Source organism: Chiloscyllium punctatum, chromosome 2, assembly GCF_047496795.1.
Source record: "Chiloscyllium punctatum isolate Juve2018m chromosome 2, sChiPun1.3, whole genome shotgun sequence".
Classification (NCBI taxonomy): domain Eukaryota; kingdom Metazoa; phylum Chordata; class Chondrichthyes; order Orectolobiformes; family Hemiscylliidae; genus Chiloscyllium; species Chiloscyllium punctatum.
Genome location: NC_092740.1, coordinates 102,089,566 through 102,113,576, shown reverse-complemented (window position 1 = coordinate 102,113,576; position 24,011 = coordinate 102,089,566). Strand labels below are relative to the sequence as shown.

Below are 24,011 nucleotides of genomic sequence, written 5' to 3'. Positions count from 1 at the left end.
CTGCTTTCAGGTTTTTCAGCTTTTCAAGTATCATCGTCATCATGGCTCCATTGGAAGAGCCTTCCAAGACATTAGTCCACATTTGCAGCAATTGTCTCTACTATCAAAAATGCAGTGCTCCCACCACTCTTGCGTCTGTCTCCCTATCACACCTGAAACTCCTGTACCCTCCCATCTGGGGCTGCCTGTCCTGTTCTGCCTTCAAACATGTCTGAGCAACTTGCAACAGTATTGTTTTCTTATTGGTCACAGCTGTAGGTCCATCTGACTTTCCAGTCAGTGTAGTTACAATTTTTGGCAGTCCTATCCTTTTATGTGCCTCTGCCAGCCCATACTCATCATTCCGCCCCCCCCCCCCCCCCCCCCCTCCCGTTCCTGCTTGCCTGCAATCCCAATGTTCCCCCCCCCCCCTTCAATTTCTGTCTGGCTCTCTCACATCCTGGCAATCACCACTGTACCTCTTGCTGTTCTGTCTCCGTCTTAAGCTCTTGCTCTGTTGACGTGTTTCCTGGCCTCCCACCTCCCCCTCCCCATCTTGCTGTCATGGTCCCTCTTTCCCTTACCTTTGCATTTCTTCCCTCTCCCCTTCCAAACTCGCTCTTGTGCTCACTTTCCCACTTTCCCGCACTGGCTGCCTAGCTACCTATTCCCTCCTGGTGGAGTTAAAGCTGGTTCCTGAGCCATTCACCTCACCACTTTTCTGTCACACAATCCCAGTTGTTTCTCCCTGTACAAAATGAGGGTTTTTTTCATCATTCAATTTTGTAGCAATGATTTCTCAAATTCTGTATTTTGCTTCTGCCTTTGAAACACCTTCAGGTTGTGCAGTTGACAACAAACATAATTTGACATTTCAAGTGCATGGTTTATCAACTGTTTTTATTTTTTCCCTGTTTCTATTCAGATGTTCATTTGGAGCTAGAGGATAGAATTGCAAAGTTTATGAGAACCGAAGAGGCTATTATTTACTCCTATGGATTTGCCACGATAGCCAGTGCCATCCCAGCATACTCGAAGAGAGGAGATCTGGTGTTTGTGTAAGTCATTTTCAATAGAAATCTGGTTGGTTTTAGCCATGTGTTACAGCCGAGCAAAACAGAATTAAAACTTACTGAGATTTTATCTTCAAGTTGTCGTGGAACAGGAGAGAATTGTACCATTATATCCTGATCTATAAATTTATATAATACAGTGGCTGTACATGTTTAGTTAAATATTGAAGTCAAGATATCCTGTTCCTCCAAAACCTGCTTTTGACTGGTGTAACAACCTGAGGCTTGTTAATGATGTTTGCAGAATGGTACAATTTTGCTGTACTTGCCTGTTAGTTACAGATTAAAGCTCAACAAATAAAGCGGAGATTTGTTGATTTCAGTGTAAGGGACCTTTTAATGACCCATTCAATTGTAAATGTGTAAAACCTCTACATTTTGTGGGATTATATTCCATTAGGTTTTATCTATTATTTGAAATTTTAATTTTTTTGTCCGATCTTTATCTTGGTTGAACCTTTTCTTTCCATTTGCTTTTTGCACCTGATTTGATGTGGAATTGTCCAGCTGACTTGTTTAGACTTTTGTTTTCTTCTTATTAACCACTTACCTAAGATTTGTTAAACAGCTATATAGTTGTTTACCCTGCTCAGTAGATGTACTGTAGAGTGTTATATTTATAATTTCCTTTCGATAGTTTCTGAACTTGAAGTTTCAATCAACCAAACATCCTAAAAGTACAACACCGACTACACAGACCCTGACATTTAGCATGTTACTTGTATCAAACTCACAAGGTCTTTTAAAAGTCGATAAACTTAATTTTAAAGAGGACCAAGAGCTCTGCCACAACAGCACAAGCTGCCTTTTTAAAAATATATCACAGTCTTGAATTAAACTAGTTTATATATTCACTTGAGTTGATTCTGGAATGTTTTATAGAGTCTGAATGTTAATGTGAATTTACTTTAAGTACTGTCAAAGAAAAGTTGCTTTCCTCTTTTAATTTTTGGTTTTGGGTATGTCTTGGCAATTGAGAAAAATGTACACCACATGAGCTGCAGCAGTTCAAGAAAGGGTCACCACCACCATCTTTTAAGGGTAATTGGGGGTGGATTACAAATACAGACCATGCTGTAGCATTCAGTGAAATGGTTTTTAAAAGAATGAAATCAGAGTTGCCAGTCTTTACTCGCGAACACTTGTTGACTTTGCTCCTTTTTCAGCAATTTCTCCAAGTATAATGTTGTGCTGTTTGAACGTCAGGTAAAGACCAGTATTGATCTTTGTTGTCTTATCCTGAACTCATGTGACTACCTATCTTTTTGTGGCGAGAGCAATATGCTGTTAGAGAATTAGAAAAAGAAATGTGATAAGAAAACCTTAATCCCCAATTTGTTACTTTGAAAGAAATATTCCTGATGAAGCTTACTGCATCATCAGACTGTTTTGTTTAGGTGGTTTTAAATTCTCTTACAGGGATGAAGCCGCATGCTTTGCTATTCAAAAAGGTTTACAAGCTTCGCGCAGCAACATAAAGTATTTTAAGCACAATGATGTGGAAGACCTGGAACGGTTGCTTAAAGAACAGCAACTTGAGGACCAGAAAGTAAGATTAACCTTACTGGAATCAAAAAGAACAAAGTTACTTCTTAACAAAAAAGAAAGTTTTTGATCTTTTAGCTGCATGTATTTTAAAAAATTATTTGGAATTATTTTTCAAGAATCCTCGCAAAGCACGTGTGACCCGACGATTCCTTGTAGTGGAAGGATTGTACATGAATACTGGATACATTTGTCCGCTCCCAGAGCTGGTAAGAGAAAAGGGAGGAGATAAATAGTTCTTTTGTTTCAAGGAAAATATAGCTTGTATGAGAGAGGTGAAATAGTTATCGCAATGATAGAAATGGTGCATTTTTGTATTAAACCTTTTGAGTGTTCTGAAATTATTCTTTAATGCCTCTTACTGAGAATACCTCTAACTTTGCAGGTAAAGCTAAAATATAAATACAAAGTGCGGATATTTTTGGAAGAAAGCCTCTCCTTTGGAGTTTTAGGAGAGCATGGACGAGGTGTAACTGAACATTTTGGAGTGAACGTAAGTTTTTTTTAGTCTTAAATTGTATTCTGCAAATCCATTCCACAAAACAAAATTATTTTACATTGGACCTACATTGATACAATGACTTAATGAATAAGCTTCTAAACTAGTAATCTAGGGGTGTGTACTATTCAAGTAACTTCTAATCCTCCTATGAATCTGAAAATTTTGCATTTAATTTTTATAGAAGAACTGGAAATAAAGTTCAGTATTAGCTGAAGTAAACACCTGAGCAAGGATCAGTAATGGTCCTTCAAGCCTGTTTGACCATTTAATAAAGTAAAGGCTGATCTGGTTATGACAGCAAACCACATTCTCATCTACTTGCTTACCAAGAATCTTATCAAAAATATTCAAAGCCTACTTCCACTATTTTTTCAGAAAGTGTTAAATGGGCAATCCCTTATTTTTAAGCAGTGGTCTCTAGTTCTCAATTGTCCCATAAAAGGAAACATCCTCTCCACGTTGAATGTGGCAAGATTCTGTCAGGATTTTGAAAGTTTTAATCAAGTCATGTCTACCTGTTCCTCATAAGGCACCCAGTTCATTCTCAATATTAGTCTGGTAAACAGTTTCTAAACCACTTCCAATATATTTGCATCCATAATTAAGATGGCCAATTCTGTACGTGGTATTTCAGATGTGATCTTATCAGCATAACTGAATCAGAAACTCTATATATTTTTGTACTTGATTCCCCACCCAATAAACCAATTCTCAACCACAAACCGAATCGGAAAATTCTGGAAAGGCTCTAGAAAGTGGGGAAAGGAGCTAACGTTTCGGGTTCAGTGACCCTTCCTCAGAACTGACTTCTCATCAGTTCTGAGCAAAGGTCACTGAACCTGAAATGTTAATTTGATTTCCCTCCACAAATGTTGCCAGAATGGTTGGTTGAACCTGTCATATGGTTGAACCATAACATTTTGTTTTTATGGTTTCCAGTATCCTCAGTTTTTTAATAATAGCATTCTATTGGCTTTCCTAACTACCTACTGTGCCGGGATACTGTCCCTTTGTGATTCATGCACGAGGACATTGATCCCTCTGCAAATCGGATTGCTTTGATTTATTAGGATTTAAATCAAATTCTTTTGTTTTTGCAAAAAAATTTAATGTCACATTTCCCACAATTATACTGCACATCAGCAGATCTTTGCTCACTCACTCAACATATGCACTACTTTTATCTTTGTGCACTACTTATGTCCCACAGGTCCAACCATTTACTCAGTACCAATTTTCTATATTGTCATTTTCCTGAGTTCCCTTAGTCCTCACCTTTTCCTGATTTATTGCTGTTTCTGGACTGTAACTGGTATCCTCTTGGCAAAGACTAATGCAAACTACCTTAGAATGGTGCTGGAAAAGCACAGCAGGTCCGGCAGCATCCGAGGAGCAGGATGCTGCCTGACCTGCTGTGCTTTTCCAGCGCCACTCTAATGTAAACTCTGGTTTCCAGCATTTGCAGTCTTCACTTTTGCCTAATGCAAGCTACCTGTTCAGTTCATCTGCTGTGTCTTTATTTTCTGTTACCAATTCTCCGGAATTATATCTGACATAAACATTCATAATGAATGGTGGTTTTCTTCCTAATATGTTTATTTTGGAAACTCTTCACTATCTGTGTTAATGTATTTGGTTAGCTTTCTTTTATAGCCTAATTTTTGTCTCCTTAATATTTTAGTCAATTTTCAATGTTTTTGTTTATATATACTGTCCAATTTTCTGACCTGCCATCGTGCTTTGCTCAATAATGCTTTTTCTTGAAGTTTGAGATGAAGTTTTTAACATTTCTAGTTAACCCTTGTGGTCCACCCTTTTTGATTTTTTTTGTTTTGACTGTTTTGGAACGGACTCTGAAGTAGTCATTGTCATAGCAAGCTATTTGGATTCTTAAATTTCATCAGTAAAATGAACCTTTCACTCTTCCCGTCTACTCCCCATGTATTATGAAGTCTTGCATCAAAGCAGATGCTTTACCCTATTTGAACCACTTTGGTAACTCTTTGAAGGAGCTGTTCAATTATTCTTGCTCCTCAGTTTTGTCCATATATCCCTAAATATGTGTTTAAACCTTTCTACCTATCAATTATATTGTGGCTTATCTGTGACTTAAGAGATTCAGCGATTTTTGTTGAATCTCTTTGTAGTCTAACCTTCAAATTTTTAACTTATTGTCCGAATCATTCACCACTACATTTTCTGCTAGGATAAATATCTATTTGCTAATGTGAGAATCACAGAGCTACCCTCAGTACCCCTAGTGTTATCTGACGAGAGTGTTGTATAATTGAAGCATGACTTTTATTTCTTTGTAGTCTTGATATCAAGGTCAGATTCTTATATTTTTTCTTTACCAGTTTATGACATTGTAATTATCTTTCTTTGTCTTTGGATTACAAAGCGTCTTGGACCTTAACTGTTTCAAACATTTTTACCATTTAGAGAATGTGCAGTTCTATTCTCTCAAAATGGATTAACTCATCCATTTTGCTACAGTTTTGCCCATTTTAACGAAAATGTCTCTGTAACTTTATACTTCAATTGACACTTTTTGCCTCATTATCTCTGTGCCACCTGATTATTTGGCTATCTAGCTTTCACTTCTATTGTCTGAGTTGTTAAGCAATATATTTGATAATTTGGGCCCCAGTACAGATTAATTTAGGAAATAAAGCTGTGAGCGAACCACAGTGGTTCGCAAAAGCCCATTGCTTGATTGCCAATAGGAGCAGAAGTAGGCCATACCAACTCTTGAACTTGCTTCACCATTCATTAGGATCGTGGCTAATCCCACATTGTTCATGTCCACTTTCCTGCATATTTCCCATAACCCTTGAATCCCTGATCAAGAATTTATCCATCTCAGCCTTAAATATGTGCAAAGACTCTACCCTCTCAGTTCTGTGACATGGAGTTCAAAAGATATCCAATTCTCTGAAAGAAGAAATTTCTCCTTGTCTCAGTCTTAAATTAGCATATCTTTATTCTGAGACTATACCCTCTGATCCTAGACTCTCCCATTAGGGGGAACATCCTCTCAGCACTTAGCCTATTAAGTCTCTGAATACTCCTTTTATGTTTCAATGAGATCATCACTCATTTTTCTATGCTTCAATGAGTAGAGCCCCAACCTGTTTAGCCTTTGCTCAGAAGACAATCCCTCCATACCTTGGGTCATCCAAGTGAACATTCTACTCTGAACACCTTGAAATAAGGGCCAGCATTCCATTACCTGCTGTGCTGATTACCTGCTGTACTATGCACAAGATTTGTGTTTTGTGTACAATTATTCCTAAGTCCCTTTGTACTGCAGCTTTTTGCAGTTTTTCTGCATTTAAATAATATTCTGTTCATTAGCTCTCCCTTCCTAAATGAGCAGCTTCACACTTTCCTACTTTATACTGCATTTCCCAATTTTTTGCCCACTTATTTAGTCGATCAACATCTCTATGTAAATTCTGTGATCACCCTTCCAATTGTCTTTTTTTTTTGCATTTTTGTTATCTGCAAATTTGGCTACAGTACGTTTGCGTTCTTTCTCCAGGTAATCATTAAATTCTTGTTAGAACATTACAGCCTTTCAGCCCCCTCTCTCTTGCGCCGCCCTGTGAAACCAATCTGAAGCCCATCTAACATACACTATTCCATTCTCATTCACATGCCTATCCAGTGACCCCTCCATTTGAAACTCTGCCCCTCGCGCAAGCCATCACCATCCAAGGAAGAAGGTTCTCACTGTCTACACGATTTAACACCCTTACTATCTTGTGTGTCTCAATTACGTCATCTCTCAACCTTCTCTCTAATGAAAACAGCCTCAAGTACCTCAACCTTTCCTCATAAGACTTTCCTTCCATACTAGGCAACATCCCAGTTAATCTCCTCTGAAACCTTTGCAAAGCTTCCACATCCTTCCTATAATGTGGTGACCAGAAGTGCATGCAGTACCCCAAGTGCAGTCGCACCAGAGTTTTGTACAGCTGCAGCATGACCTCATGGTTCCGAAACTCGATCCCTCTACTAAAAAAAGCTTACATACCATATGCCGCCTTAACAGCCCTGTCAAACTGGTTGGCAACTTTGAGGGCTCTATGTACCCCTATGTACATGAAGGGTCTCTGCTCATCTACACTATCAATAATCTTACCATTAGCCTAGGACTCTGCATTCCTGTTACTCCTTCCAAAGTGAATCACCTCACACTTGTCCACCTCAACCCCATTTTCCACCCCTCAGCCCAGCTCTGCAGCTTATCTTTGTGCCTCTGTAACCTACAACATCCTTCGGCATTATCCACAAGTCGGATGACCTTAGTGTTGTCTGCAAATTTACTAACGTGTCCTTTTACACCTTCATCCAGGTCATTTGTAAAAATGACTGACAGCAGTGGACCCAAAACAGATCGTTGCAGTATGCCAATTAGTAACTGAACTCCAGGATGGATATATCCCATCAACCACCACCCTCTGTCTTCTTTCAGCTAGCCAATTCTGATCCAAATTGCTGAATTGACCTCAATCCCATGCCTCCATGTTTTGCACAGTAATCTACCATGGGGGACCTTCTCAAATGCCTGAATGAAATCCATGTACACCACATCAACCGCTTTGCTGTCATCCACCTGTTTGGTCACCTTCTCAAAGAACTCAATAAGGTTCATGAGGCACCACCTACCCTTCACAAAATGGTGTTGACTATCAAATTATTCCATACAAGATGGCACAGTGGTTATCACTGCTGTCTCACAGTGCCAGAGACCGGGTTCAACTCCCGCCTCAGGCTGACTGTGTGGAGTTTGCACATTCTCCCTGTGTCTGCGTGGGTTTCCTCCGGGTGCTCCGGTTTCCTCCCACAGTCCAAGGATATGCAGGTCAGGTGAATTGGCCATGCTAAATTGCCCGTAGTGTTAGGTGAAGGGGTAAATGTAGGGGTATGGGTGGGTTGCGCTTCGGTGGGTAGGTGCGGATTTGTTGGGCCGAAGGGCCTGTTTCCACACTGTAAGTAACCTAACCTAATCTTTTCCAACACTTTACCCATAACTGAAGTAAGGCATACTAGTCTGTAATTACCAGGCTTGCCTCTATTCCCCTTCTTGAACAAGGGAACAACATTTGCCATCCTCCAGTTTTCTGCTGCTATTCCTGTAGACGATGATGACATAAAGATCGAAGCCAAAGGCTCGGCAATCTCCTCCATGGCTCCCCTGAGAATCTGACAATAAATCTCATCTGGCCCAGGAGATTTATCTATTTTCACACTTTCCAGAATTTCTAACACAGCCACCTCCTTGTGAACCTCAATCTCATCTAGTCTAATAGCCTGTTTCTCAGTATTCTCCTCGGCAATGTTGTCTTTTTCCAGTGTGAATACTGATGAAAAATATTCATTTAGTGCTTCCCTTACCGCCTCTCACTCCACACACAACTTCCCACTACGTTCCTTAGTTGGCCCTAATCTTACTCAAGTGTGGTGCTGGCAAAGCACAGCAGGTCAGGAATCCTGATGAAGGGCTCCTGCCTGAAACGTTGGTTTTGCTGCTCCTCAGATGATGCCTGACCTGTTGTGCTTTGCCAGCACCACTCTAATCTTGACTCTAATCTCCAACATCTGCAGTCCTCACTTTTGCCTCATCTTACTCTAGTCATTCTTTTATCCCTTATATACCTACCGAATGCTTTAGGTTTTTCCCTGATCCTATCTGTAAACAACTTCTCATTTCTTCTCCTTGCTCCTGTTAGCGCTCTCTTTTGGTCTTTCCTGTCTGTCTTGTAACTGTCAATTGCCTAACTGCGCCTTCGCATTTCATCTTTATGTAAGCCTCCTTCTTCCTCTTGACAAGAGATTGAACTTCCTTAGTAAACCACGGCTCCTGCACTCGACAATCTCCTCCAGACTGACAGATTAATGCTTATCAAGAACACACAATAGCTGTTCCTTGCATAAGCTCCACATTTCTATTGTGCCCATCCTCTACAGTTTCCTTCCCCATCCTATACCTTGTCTAATCACATATAATTGCCTTTCCCCCAGCTGTATGTTTTGCCCTCCGATATATACCTGTCCTTTTCCATCACTAAAGTAAACATAACTGAATTGTGGTCACTATCACCAAAGTGCTCACCTACCTCCAAATCTAACACCTGGCAAGGTTCATTACCCCAGTTCCAAATCTAATGTTGCCTAGCCCCTTGTTGGTCTGTCTACATATAGTATCAGAAAATCCCCCTGCACACAATGGATAAAAACCGATCCATCTAAAGTACTTGAACTATAGTAATCCCAGTCAATATTTGGGAAGTTGAAGACTCCAAACAACTCGTTCCTGTCGAGAATCATCTCTGCTATCCTTTCATCTAAATCTCTGGAACTGTTTGGAGGCCTATAGAAAATTCCCAACAAGATAACCTTTCCTGTTTCTAAGCTTAGCCCATACTACCTCAATTGACGAGTCCTCAAGTGTCCTTTCTGCAACAGTAATACTATCCTTGACTAACAATGCCACATTCCCACCTCTTTTACCACCTTCTCTGTTATTACTGAAACAGCTAAATCCAGGAACCTGCAACAACCATTCCTGTTTCTGCTCTACCCATGTCTCTGAAATGGCCACAACATTGAAATCCCAGGTACTTACCCATGCTGCAAGTTCACCCACCTTATTCCAGATGCTCCTGGCATTGATATAGACACACTTTTTAAACCAACTTCATGCCTATCAATGCCCTCTTGCAACCCTGAAACCTTATTTTGGACCTCCCTACTCTCAACCTCCTGTATACTTGAACTACAGTTTGCATTCCCATCCCCCTGCTGAATTAGTTTAAACCCAACCAAAGAGCATTAGCAAATTCTACCCCTCCCGGGATATCGGTACCCCTCAAGTTCAGGTAAAGACCATCCTGTTTGTAGAAGTCCCACCTACCCCAGAAAGAGCCCCAATTATCCAGGAATCCAAAGCCGTCCTTCTTGCACCATCCAACCTATTCAACTCCTGTCTGTGTCTGTGTCTGTGTCTAGCACATGGCATGAGCAGCAAACCGGAGATGATAATGGTTTGTCCTAGCTCTAAGCTTCCACCCTAGCTCCCTGAATTTCTGTCTTAAACCAACATCTCTCTTCCTACCTATGTAATTGGTGCTAGCATGAACCAAACTATGACAGGTTGGGAAGATAAAAGTTTGAGGCCAAGTTTTGAAATGTTTTATAAAAATGTAAGACATTATGTAAAATGTATGATCGGTTGCTTTTTTGATTCTTAAGTAACTGATCAGTTCCCATGGTTTTGCATGTAGGTGTGAAAATCAGGGCACTTTTTTTCTTACAGGGGAACTGCCAATGTCTTCTGAATGATGTGATCATATGCTATTTTTAACAGAAACTTTCCCTTTGTCACCAAAAAAATCAATTCTTTTCCTCAATTCAAATAATGCAGATTAATGACATTGACCTTATAAGTGCAAATATGGAGAACGCCTTGGCCTCTATTGGAGGATTTTGCTGTGGAAGATCCTTTGTAATTGATCACCAGGTAGGTCCATTTTATATTTTACAAATTTACTATTCCTCCCCTCAATTTTCTCCCTCTTTGTTCACACACCACCCCCACCCCAAATCCACAATCAAATACCCACCGGGATCACTCTAAAGATGTGGAAATAAAGGATTATCACTTTGGGAAATTAACAGAAGATCACTGTCTTGGTAAGAAGAAAATGTCCAATTTGAAAAGGAACCTTAAAAAGTAAGGGACATAATCCTTCGTTTTCAAGCAAATTGAAGCTTTTTCAATTATTTACTTGAATTAAAAGCTAACCATTATAAATGTTCTTGCTAAATTTTTAAAATTGAATATTTTTGCCCCTGCAATGAATCTATCCTGTTCATGACCATAAGACACGAAATAAGAACAAGAGTAGTTGTTGAGATCCTGGAGTCTGTTCCACCATTCATAGGATCATGCTGTTCTGATGTTCCTCACATCCGTGTTCTTATCCTTCCCCTGTAAATTCTTGATTTCTCCTACTGATTAAGAATCTTATCAATCTTAGCCTTCAACATACACAAGGACTCCTCTCCCACAGCTCTCTGTGGGAAGGAGTTCCAAAAACCCCCAACCCACATAAAATTGTTCTTCATCTCAGTCTTAAATTGGCATCCTTTTATTGTGAGACTTTCCTTACGTCCTAGCCTGTCCCATGAGAGGAAACATCATCTCAGCATTTACCCTGTTGAATCCCTTAAGAACCTTGTATGTTTCAATGAGATCACCCCTCAGTCTTCTAAATTCCAGTGAATAGAGTCCCAACCTTTTCAGTCTTTGCTCATTAAACAATCCCTCCATACCAGGGGTCATGCCAGTGAACCTTTTCTCTGAACCGCCTCCACCTCTTTCCTTAAATAATTGGACCAAAACTATTTCTTAGTACTCCAGAAATGGTCTCACCAGTGCTCTGTATAGTTGCAGTAAGACTTCTAGTCTTCTCCTGCCATCCCCTTGAAATAAGGACCAACATTTCATTATCCTTCCTGATTAACTGCTAGCTTTGTGTTTTGTGCACAAGTACCCCAATGTCCTTTTTAATTGCAAATTTCTGTAGTTCACCTTCATTTTGATATTTTTGTTCTCCCTTCCAGAATGAACATTTGCATTTTTCCCACATTATGTTCCATTTGTCAACTTCTTACCTGCTTATTTAATCAACCAACTCTGTAGACTGTATTCCCCTCACAATCTGCCTTTCCACCTATTTCTGTTGTTTGCAAATTTGGTTCCTTGCTTCCAAAATATAATTTTGTGTATTGTGAACAGTTGCAGTCCTAGCACTGGTCCCTCAGGAACCCCACTGGTCACGAGTTATCAACCTGAAAAAGAACCCCTTCTCCCACTTCAGAAACAAAAGCAGAAATTGCTAGAAATGCTCAATAGGCCCTTATCCCACTTGCTGGTTCCTACCCAGTGGCCACCCTCCAAAACTATGTACTTCAAACTGAGGATATGACTATTTCTGGGCGATAATGTGCAATGCCTTCTGAAAGTCCAAGTCCAACACACCTTCTGGTTCCCCTCTATCTAATCTGATTGAAACTTCCTTCAACAACTCTCAAGTTAGTCAGACCAATTTCCTTTACTTGAAGCCATGCTGACTTTGCTTAATTAGGTTATGATTTTGCAAATGTTCTGTTATTCTTTTAATAATCGATTCTGATACTTTTGATGTTAGGCTAATCAGCAACTTTGTGTCTCCTTCCCTTTTTGAATTTACTGTTTTCCAATCCTTTGGTATGTACTTCAGAATTCTAGGATTTTTAGAAAATTACCACTAATGCATCTGCTATCTCTTTAATTATCTCTCTCAGAATCCTAGGATGCAGGTCATCGGAGCCAGTGGACTGAACTGCGTTTTGCCCATTAGTTTATCTAATACTACTACTTTAATGACTGTGATGGTACTTAATTCCTCCCCCATATTCTTTTGTATTAATGGGATGTTCAAAGTATCTTCACCTTAGACAATGATGTAGAAATATTTGACTTGTCTGCCATTTCCTTTTCAGATTTGTTTTCTGAGGGTCCCATGTTTATTTTGATCACTGCTTTTATATACTTAAATAAGCTTTCAGTGTCAAGTTATATTCCTGCTACTTTTCTCTTGTTTATTTTATTAGTCTTTATTATCTTTTTAGTCCCTTGCTGTATTCTGAATATATTCCAGTCTTGAGGGTTACCACTGACTTTGGCTTCATAGAACATAGAACATAGAACATAGAACATTACAGCGCAGTACAGGCCCTTCGGCCCTCGATGTTGCGCCGATCAAAGCACACCTAACCTACACTAAGCCACTATCCTGCATATACCTATCCAATGCCCGCTTAAATACCCATAAAGAGGGAGAGTCCACTACTGCTACTGGCAGGGCATTCCATGAACTTACGACTCGCTGAGTGAAGAACCTACCCCTAACATCAGTCCTATATCTACTCCCCCTTAATTTAAAGCTATGCCCCCTCGTAATAGCTGACTCCATACGTGGAAAAAGGTTCTCACTGTCAACCCTATCTAACCCCCTAATCATCTTGTACACCTCTATCAAGTCACCCCTAAACCTTCTTTTCTCCAATGAAAACAACCCCAAGTGCCTCAGCCTTTCCTCATAGGATCTTCCTACCATACCAGGCAACATCCTGGTAAACTTCCTCTGCACCCGTTCCAGTGCCTCCACATCCTTCCTATAGTATGGCGACCAAAACTGCACACAATATTCCAGATGCGGCCGCACCAGAGTCTTATACAACTGCAGCATGACCTCAGGACTCCGGAACTCAATTCCTCTACCAATAAAAGCCAGTACGCCATATGCCGCCTTCACTGCACTTCACTGCTTCCTTGTTTTTTTTTCTTTCAGCATAATTTCCTTGGTTTAGCCATGGTTGGTTTAACCCCTTTAGAATCTTCCTTCCTTACTGGGATATTTCTGCTGAGAATCATGTTACTTCCTCAGATGTCTCACTGCTTGATTACTGTCATTCCTGTGGGTATCTCTGCTCAGTTAACTCTGTCCTCAATTCATTGTAATATATTCTAAGAACCCAAGTGACAATTAGTCAGTTTGCAGTATCACATGAAGAATCCCAAATTCTTGCTTTTTTTTATTTATAGTCCATTGTTTGAATATACTTGTTTGATCAATTAATCTGAATATGGTAAGGTACTTTTCCTGAAATCTTAATCATTATATTCTTCATGTGAGGTTTACCAAAAATGCATTTGAATTAATGTGTTTCTGTATTTTTCTCCAAAGCGTCTTTCAGGACAAGGTTATTGTTTTTCTGCATCTTTACCACCAATGCTTGCTTCTGCTGCCATAGAAGCTCTCAACATTATGGAGGACAACCCAGGTATTGAAATTACAGTCTTGAATTTATTATGAGCAAATGTATTCTTGAATTGTTGGAGTATCATGATACAAGCATAGATTCCATAGTCTGTTTTGATTTACATGTTTCAAAATGAAGCAGCCTCGGTAAGCTGAGTTTATTCCCATAGAGTGAAGCCTAACTTGAAGTTTAAATTTTAATCAAAAATTCATTGTTCAAGTTTACAGTCTGTAACGAGATCATGGTCTTGAAATATGCTGTAGGCTGTTAGATGAGAAATTTCTTTTTTGGGAACTTTAACGAACCTGCGAAATTCTCTACCACAAGATTATGGAAACCAAGTCACTGGACATATGATTTCTGTACTACACCAAAGGCAGCAAGGGCTATAGGAAGAAAGTGAGAATATGACGTTGAAATAGATAATCAGCCAAGATTCTATTGAATGGATCAGGCTCACTGGGCTGAATGGCCTGCTTCTGCTCTTTATTTTCTATGTTTCAGAGTTTGTCAATATATATCCCGAAGCAATTGATTTGACCTAGACAAAACTTTGATAATAAATTCATTTTACTGGTGGTAGTGTTGTGGAAACCAAGATTTGAGTTTTTAAAATATTTGTATGATGTAATGCCAAACTCTAAGTATGTATACTATTAATTTGCTCACATAATATTTCTTTTTCAATTTCTGACAAGCCCAGAAGTTATTACTTATCTCTAATTACCCCTGAGAAAATGGGAGAACAATGATTTCTATATATCTTGCATGCTCTGACGTATAAGCAAAATTTATGATCCAGCAGTTGGAATGAATGAATTATGTGAACATATAATATTTGTGTGAAACTGATGTTTGTTTACATTAAATACAATACTAATTTTCAACCATTCTGTAGATATTTTCAGGGTATTAAGGCAAAAGTGTCAGCGAATTCATTGCGCATTGCAGGGGTAAGTATGTGTTTGCTTAAATGTGAAGCATATACATGGAACTTTGTAATCTTTTACTACTGGCAAACCTGGTATCAGAAGCTTTCAGTTTATTCATTGTATAATTATTGATTGATTTTATTGTTGTTAAATTTCACTAGATACTGTGCAAAGTGTTTGTTGTGCTGTACAGGTAGATCATACCAGAGAGGAGTGCCAAATACAGTGTTACAGGTACAGAGAAGGAGATTAAAATTAACACTTAAGAAGACTGTTCAAAAGACTGATAATAGTGGGGAGGAACTGTTCTTTAACACATTCATATGTGTATTCAAGGTCCCTTATGTTCTGCCCGATGAAAGAGAGTGGAGGAGAGTATAACTGGGGTGGGGAGGGATCTTTGATTAATTTGGTTGCTTTCCAGAGACAGTGGGGCGTATAGCTGGACTCCATAGATTGAAGGCTGATATGTGTAATGTACTGGGCTGTGTTCAGTTTTGTGCGGTTTGGGGCAAGAGCACTTGATGCATCCAGATAGGATATTTTCTATGATGTATGTATAAAAATTGGTTATAGTCCTTGTGGATATGCCAAGTTTCCTTAGCCTACTGAGGAAGTAGAGACATTGCATCAAAGTGGGTAGATCAGGACAGATTGGTGAACCTCCCTTCCGGGAACTTGACGCTCTTGATCATCTCCACCTCAGTAGTGTTGATACAGACAGGGGGTGCCCTCTATTCCATTTCCTGAAGTCAATGACCAGCTCCTTCGTTTTGTTGGTGTTGATAGAAAAATTGTTGTCTTTACAATGTGTCGCTAAGCACTCAACTTTTTTCTGTATTCTGTCGCACTGTTGTTTGAGATCTGACCTACGAAGGATGGAGTTGTGGCTGAATTTGGCCACAGTCATAAATGGAATATAGTAGGGGGCTAAGTTTGCAGCCTTGCAGGGCACTGGAAGTGAGAATTATGCTGGAAGAAGTTGCCTATTCTCACTCATTGCAGTCGGTGGGTCAGGAAGTCAAGGTTCCAGTTACAGCTTGTGGAACTGGAACTGGAATCTAGATCTTGGAGTTTAGCGATTTGAGTTTGTTTAGAATTGTGGTGTTGACTATAGTTCCACCTTCAATGAGTACGAGCCTGATGTTTGTATTCTTATTATCAAGATGTCCCAGGGATGAGGGCCAGGCCCATGTTTGCTGTGGACCTGTTGCGTTGGTAGGCAAATTGTAAAGGGTCAAGGCAATTATTGTCTTATCTCCAAAGTTTGAAACAAACTGTTGTCCCCTTATGTGAGCGTTTATTGTCTTTGCTATAATACAAAAGGTATGACACTTGATCATGCCACAAAGTGAGGTTTTTAGACAATGATGTGATTTTTGTTTTTGGTAGCTTTATTTGTAAAATACAAAGTGAATTTGGTTGGTTTGAAGAAAATTGACCAGACCACAAGAAGGACTTCTCTGTTTATGTAATGTCATCAGACAAGAATGTTCACCTAAACAGGCCATTCGTTTGGTTATGAAGTGTCAGCTCCACTGATCTTGGTTGAGTTTTGCCAACTCGGCCAAGCTAACTGTAAAATTGAACACCAGCTGAATTTGTATAACTGAGAGTATACTGACTAGGTCTTCTGTTGTGACATTGCATCTTTCATCATTTTAAATGTTTACATAATGTATTTAAGCATTTTCTTTGGATTTATATATTTTACTATTGCAGTATCTCGGGTCTCAAAGTTGTGGGTGATTCATTTTGTCCAGCCATTCACCTGGTGTTGGCAAGGAGCAGAGGATTGCGAGAGAATGATGTTAAGCTGCTTCAGGAAATTGTTGATTACGTAAGTGTTTTTTTTTAAAAGCTACAATGTGCAAATGTTTTCTGTGTGCACTATATTCTGGTACTAACCTCCGTTGATAACTTGTGAAAAAAAACCTGTGCATATATTTGTTTTATGCCATTTTGCATACTAAACTTATTATAAACTTGAAGTAAGTTTTAGGTTTCTTCTTTCCCAAGATTGTTTCTCATAAGTATTGTTAGCAAATTGTCAGTCTCAGTCGAATGTAAGAACAAATTTTTGAACTGAAAACAAAATTCTGGAGATCGCTGCAGGCCAGGCAACATTCATGAAGAGAAAGCAAGCTAACGTTTTGAGTCGAGGTGACTCTTCATCAGAGCTGACATGAAGTGTGGAGGGGGCAGCATTTAGGCAATAGTTTGGAAGGGGGTGGTGTTAGAGGAGCAAGTCTGTTCAAATTAAATGATCAGAATGTGAGAATAGCAGAACAATGCTGTGTCTAACTGCCAGATGGGAAAGAACAGATAGTCCCATTGTGGGGAGAGGAGCGAAGGTGACTGACAATGTAACAATCAAAGCTAAAAGAATGGATTCACAATTTGTAAGAGGGTGGGAATGGTACGGGTGTTCAAGGAATGGCCTAGGCTGTCCCAGAGGGACTGATCTACACGATGCAGCTGGGGAGTGAGGGCAAGATCTGATTGGTGGTGCCATTCGGAGCACTTTTCTGGGGTAGTGAGTGGAGTTCTGCTGGAATTGTCTGAAATGACAGAGAATGATCCTTAAGTGCAGAGATTGGTGGGGTGAAAAGTCAGAACAAGTTTGACCTGATCAGACTGTTGAGTGATGGGAAGGGGCAATGGCAGAACAAAGGTGAAAAGTCGATAGATTTGGATGTTTAACTTGTAAAGTAAGTACAATTTTAAAAAGTGGTGCTTTAGTTCAGGTAAAATACCAAGCAGTTTGATCAGTGGAGGGGGTAGTTCATAATTGTATTCAAAGACAAAACTCCTGTTTGGAAAATTATGTGCATGGTCTTCACAATTTGGAATGAATTCAGAAAGAATGTGGAATGAAGCAGTTGACTTTTTTTATGCTGAATGTTATTTTTTTTTAATTTAAGCTCTACTATTTTGATCAAAATGTTACCTTCAACAGTGTATGAAACAAGGAATCGCATTAACTCAAGCGCATTACTTGGATAAGGAAGAAAAGGCTTTGCCTCTTCCAAGGTAACTGTTGCTCATGTATTTTATAATGATTCTGATTTGCTGGATTTTGTAGTCAGCAGTAAAATGGAGAATGGTTTGATAAGTGGTGTGGTTGTCTGTTTAAGTCTTATACCAGATCAAGAGAATCAAGCGGGTAAGCAATCACATCAAAGTTTTCACACCTAGCAAACTTGGGTTTGAAGTAGAGGTTGGGTAGACTAGGAATTTTTTTTTCCCTGCGTGTACAGGAAACTGAGGGGTGACTTTATGGAGGGCTATAAAATCATGAAACTCATAGATAAGGTAGATGGTCAACTGCTCTTCCCCATGTTAGGGGAATCTTAAAAACTAGAGAATGGAAGTTTTTAAGGTGAGAAGGGAGAGATCCCATAGGGGTGCAAAGGGGCAATTTTTTCTTTTGCGCAGATGGTGTGTCCAGCTCTGCAACTTACCTGTATCCCTCTGTAACCTGCATTATCCTTCAGCACTATCCACAGCTCCACCGACCTTAGTGTTATCTGCAAATTTACTGACCCATCCTTCTATCCTCTCATCTAAGTCATTTATAAAAGCAGTGGCCCCAAAACAGATCGTTGCAGTACACCACTAGTAACTGAATTCCAGGATGAACATTTCCCATCAACCACCACCTTCTGTCATCTTTCAGCTAGCCAATTTCTGTCCAAACCGCCAAATCACCCTTAATCCCATGCCTCCGTATTTTGTGCAATAGCCTACCATGGGCAACCTTACTAAGCACCTTACTGAAATCCATATACGCCACCTCAACAGCTTTACCTTCATCCACCTGTTTGGTCATCTTCTCAAAGAACTCTAAGGTTTGTAAGGCACGACCCACCCTTCACAAAACCGTGTTGACTATCCCTAATCAACTTATTCCTGTCAAATAGAATTAAGGAGAGTCCAAAGGGTTTTTTACAAATACATTAAGGACAAAAGGGTAACTAGGGATAGAATAGGGCCCCTCCAAGATCAGCAAGGCGGCCTTTGTGTCGAGCCTCAGAAAATGGGGGAGATACTAAAATGAGTATTTTGCATCAGTATTTACTGTGGAAAAGGATATGGAAGATATAGACTGGAGGGAAATAGAATGTGACACCTTGTAAAATGTCCATATTATAGAGGAGGAAGTGCTGGATGTCTTGGAACGCATAAAGGTGGATAAATCCTCAGGACCTGATCAGGTGCACCCTAGAACTGTGGGAAGCCAGAGAAGTGATTGCTAAAATATTTGTATCATCGCTAGTCACAGGTGAGGTGCAGGGAGACTGGAGGTTGGCTAATGTTTAAGAAGGGTGGTAAGGACAAGCTAAGGAACTACAGATCGGTGAGTCTGACATCAGTGGTGGGCAAGTTGTTGGAGGGAATCCTGAGGGACAGGATTTACATGTATTTGGAAAGGCAAGGCCTGATTAGGGATAGACAACATGGCTTTGTGCATGGGAAATCATGTCTAACAAACTTGATTGAGCTTTTTGAAGAAGTAACAAAGAGGATTGATGAGGGCAGAGCGGTAGATGTGATCTATATGGATTTCAGTAAGGTGTTTGACAAGGTTCCCCATGGGAGACTCATTAGCAAGGTTAGATCTCATGGAATACAGGGAGAACTAGCCATTTGGATACAGAACTGACTCAAAGGTAGAAAACAGAGGGTGGTGGTGGTGGTGGTGGTGGTGGTGGAGGAGGGTTATTTTTCAGACTGGAGGCCTGTGACCAGTGGAGTGCCACAAGGATTGGTGCTGGGCCCTCTACTTTTTGTCGTTTACATAAATGACTTGGATGCGAGCATAAGAGGTACATTTAATAAATTTGCAGATGACAGCAAAATTGAAAGTGTGAGGGATACCTCAGATTACAACAGGATCTTGACCAGATGGGCCAATGGGCTGAGAAGTGGCAGATGGATTTTAATTCCGATAAATGCCCGGTGCTTTATTTTGGGAAAGCAAATCTTATGGATTTATGCACTTAATGGTAAGGTCCTAGGGAGTGTTGCTGAACAAAGAGACCTTGTAGTTTGTTGAAAGTGGAGTTGCAGGTAGATAGGATAGTGAAGAAGGCGTTTGGTATGCATTCCTTTATTAGTCAGAATTGAGTACAGGAGTTCCGACGTCCAGTTGCTGCTGTACGGGATTGTTGGAATATTGCGTGCTGTTCTGGTCTCCTTCCTATCGGAAAGATGTTGTGAAACTTGAAAGGGTTCAGAAAAGATTTACAAGGATGTTGTCAGGGTTGGAGGATTTGACCTATAGGGAGAGGCTGAAGAGGCTGGGGCTGTTTTCCCTGGAGCGACGGAGGCTGAGGCGTGACCTTATTGAGGTTTACAAAATTGAGGGGCATGGACAGGCAAAGTCTTTTCCCTGGGGTCGGGGAGTCCTAGAGGGCACAGGTTTAGGGTGAGAGGGGAAAGATATAAGGAGCAACTTTTTCACACAGAGGGTGGTACGTGTATGGAATGAGCTGCCAGAGGAAGTAGTGGAGGCTTGTACAATTGCAACATTTAAGACTCCATTTCGATGGGTATATGAATAGGAAGGATTTGAAGGGATATGGGCTGGGTGCTAGCAGGTGGGACTAGTTTGGGTTGGGATATCTGGTCGGCATGGATGGGTTGGACCGAAGGGTCTGTTTCCATGCTGTACCTCTCTATGACTCTTAAGATGTTATAACAGATAGGATTTATAATCCTTTTCCAACACTTTACCCATAACCGAAATAAGGCTCACTGGTCTATAATTACCAGGGCTGTATCTACTCCCCTTCTTGAACAAGGGGACGATGAAGACATAAAGGTCAAAGCCAAAACCTGCAATCTCCTCCCTGACTTTCCAGAGAATCCTCGGATTAATCCTGTCTGGCGCAGGGGATTTATCTATTTTCACACTTTTCACAATTGCTACCTTCACCACCTTATGAATCTCAAACTCATCTAGTCTAGTAACCTCTATCTCAGTATTCTCCTCAACAACATTGGCTTTTTCCAATGTATATTTTGACGAAAAGTATTCATTTAGCACTTCCCTTATCTCCTGGGACTCCACTCACAACTTCTCACTACTGTCTTTGATTGATTGGCCCTGATCTTTTTCTAGTCTTTCTTTTATTCCTGATACATCGATCAAAAGCTTCAGAGTTTTCCTTGATTCTATCTGCCAGACTCCTCATGTCCCCTCCTGGCTCCTCTTAGCGCTCTGTTTAGGTCTTTCCTGGCTAACTTGTAACTCTCAGGTGCCCTACCTGAGCCTTCAAGTCTTAACATAAGCTGCCGCCTTCCTCCTGAGAAGCAATTCAACTTCTTTCATAAACCACGGCTCCCTTGCTGGACCACTTTCCTCCCTGTCTGACATTTGGACTCGTGAGTGGATGGGATAGCTATAACTATGAAAGGGCCTGTTTCCATGCTATAGATCTCTAACTGTGTGGTCCAGGATGATGACCACATGTTGGATTGCATTCAAATCTGTTTGCCATATTTTTCGCCCTTCACTTAGGCCAAAACTGTCCTATTTTGTGTTGCTCGCTGATTCGTTATCTGTTTGTATTGTTAAATTACCTGGATGCCTATGCATGTCTGTTACTGCTTGCTTTCTTCTCTTGCCTATATCCCCTTCATTTAAGTTTTTCATAATTGCATTGAATAATTGAGGTTTCAGCATAGATTTAGTCAAATTCTGTCAATGGAGTTGCCGATTATTCCCACCAACCTTGTCATAACTTCCCTTCCGTTACATGCCCTACCCTTTAACTAACACATTTCCCCATTTGGGAATTCCATGTGGTATTAATGGGAATTACCCAATTACTGTAACTGTGCTATTGGCATTATTCACTTAACGGGACATTTCATGTTGAGACCCAAATTGGATTATGACCCTTCCCCATAAGTCTCTAATAGATTTCATAGCAAAGGGCATTCAAATTAAAAGGCGTTCTACTTCCTAGTTTGGAATTTCAAAGACCAAAGCACTAGATAGATATCGACAAGTGAAATAATTTATAATCTTTCATCTCTGGAAATAATACAACTTTTCATTGGATTCTTAGTGTGCGGGTAGTGACTACTATCAAATTAACAGAGGAAGAGTTAGACAAGGCTGCAGCGTTGATCAAGAAAGCAGCTGAATGCATACTTCACTAGAATCACCTGATATTTGTGAACCAGACGTTGCACAGGTGCAGAAATGTGCAGAAATAGATCGCTATCTACTGAAAAAAAAGGATGACCAACTACAGTAAATGAACTTGTCCGTTAAAATTTGGTTAAAATTATGGAAACTGCACGAATGAAGTTGAATGCATTTGTCTTGCAAATGTGTACAAAAAAATGTGATTCAAAATGTGGTCCCCTAAGGTCAAGAAATCTTTCAATCTTACGGTTTGTTATTCAGGATTTTCTCTAGATTTTGTAATAAATGTATTTTTGCAACATTCATAAGTGTGCCTGAAGTAATGAGCTGTAAAGAAATTCTAATGGATTTTGTTGATAAATTTCATTTAAATAAGAATGTGGTGTAAAAGTTTAACTTTGTACAGGAAGTTAAATTACCTACTTCAGTGACTGTTTGCTAATTATACTAATCTATTTTTCATACCCCTCAAATGGGAATTTCACTTTTGATTGCAACACATTTAGAGGATGTGTTGATATTGGTGTGCATGTGTTTTCTATGTTACTAATTCTGTTTCAAGTGACTGAAGAAGGTTTGCTTTCTTTTAGGTTAAAAAAAACACTTAACTGTAATAAATTAATTTTAAATGTGATAGCATGCGTCATCTTATTTGGAATTAGAAGTTGTTTTGGGAGGAGTTGGACAATTGTTAATGACTGGCAAAATCATCGAATGCTGCTTGTTCAAACTTATTCAGTTTTCACATTTAGCTCCAAATGTTTTATAAATTTGTGCTACAATTCCTCAATTTATTGTAAATATGATGGGATCACGATGAGTCTGTGCATAATCCTATTCAATCTTTCAACAGGTGCAATTCTTTATGTAATAGTATTTCTGAGCAAGTTAGTTCTGCTGCCTTACTTTTAAAATGTGTAATTCTTTATTTGATGACTTATCTTGCAGGAATTTGAACAATAAATGTAGATTTGTATGTGATACGACTTAATGCTATCATCAAAATTGTTTTGTATTAACAAACATAGGAAATACAGCAAAGTGATATTTTTGCCCTCAGATTTATAAATTGATTTTAGTTTTCCAAATAAATTGCTTTCATATCCATTTTAATACTTGGTTACAGGATTTGTAGCACTAAAAGAATTGTAAGGTTTTTTAGATGTGTATTAATGCAAGACATTTGATGTAAAGCTATTTTAAAAATTACTCAAGGAAGGGAAAATGGTACTTTAAAAGTATTCTGCACTTTTGGTGATTGGGGGGTTATTTTTGTAATCTGTGCTGTTTACTGTTAAATTTAGTGCATTACTTTATCCAGGACTTAAAAACGTCAAGCCTTTCTTGCTTTGATTTTTTTTCCCCGAAAAGCAGGGGCTTGTCAGTTTACAGATGCACTTGTTATATATCTCTAGTTTATAACTGCAATGTTCACATCATGCAAAAATTGCACAACATTTAGCCAGATATGTAATAGTATGTGAGATTGTGATACTGTTTTCATTGAGTTAAACTGCAGTCACCATTCTCATCTCAGTTGACTTTGCCAGCTGCATAATAAAACCAAAAATCGCAAGTACGGATGTTTTACCTATTATCAAAATGTGTACCACAATAAAATTTTATATTGAGTACTGTCTGAAGCATTGTCATTTTTAACAGGATCCTAACTTGAGTTGTATTATTGGGCTGTTCATCACCTACTTCATAACTTTGCAAATATTGAAATCTTGCATTTACTATATGTACTGATTAAATCCATATTTTCTGCTTAATTTTGTCTAGATGTGCAGTTACACTTTCACATTCTGAATTAAATGTCTTAATTTTCCAAACCCCTATTTTTAATATTAATATTATTTAAGTTTATGGAATAGTCAGTTGTACAGCACGGAAACAGAACCTTCAGCGCAACTTGTCTTTGCTGATCAGAATTCCTA

At 39.4% G+C, this 24,011-nt stretch overlaps 1 protein-coding gene across 2 annotated transcripts in view; it reads left to right on the top strand.

Annotated features, from left to right (window-relative positions):
- Window positions 1-23,708, top strand: part of sptlc1 (serine palmitoyltransferase, long chain base subunit 1) — a 55,834-nt gene extending 32,126 nt beyond the window's left edge. The window contains exons 6-15 of one of the 2 annotated variants that reach the window (XM_072586859.1): window positions 905-1,037; window positions 2,472-2,601; window positions 2,717-2,806; window positions 2,983-3,090; window positions 10,532-10,627; window positions 13,902-13,998; window positions 14,876-14,930; window positions 16,632-16,749; window positions 17,869-17,942; window positions 21,989-23,708. In XM_072586859.1, coding sequence (XP_072442960.1) covers window positions 905-1,037; window positions 2,472-2,601; window positions 2,717-2,806; window positions 2,983-3,090; window positions 10,532-10,627; window positions 13,902-13,998; window positions 14,876-14,930; window positions 16,632-16,749; window positions 17,869-17,942; window positions 21,989-22,082 — 995 coding nt within the window. In that variant the 3' untranslated portion in view covers window positions 22,083-23,708. Of the gene's footprint in view, window positions 1-904; window positions 1,038-2,471; window positions 2,602-2,716; window positions 2,807-2,982; window positions 3,091-10,531; window positions 10,628-13,901; window positions 13,999-14,875; window positions 14,931-16,631; window positions 16,750-17,833; window positions 17,943-21,988 lie in introns of those variants that run through there. The other variant, XM_072586860.1, reaches the window with a different exon arrangement.
- The last annotated feature ends 303 nt before the right edge of the window (window positions 23,709-24,011 follow it).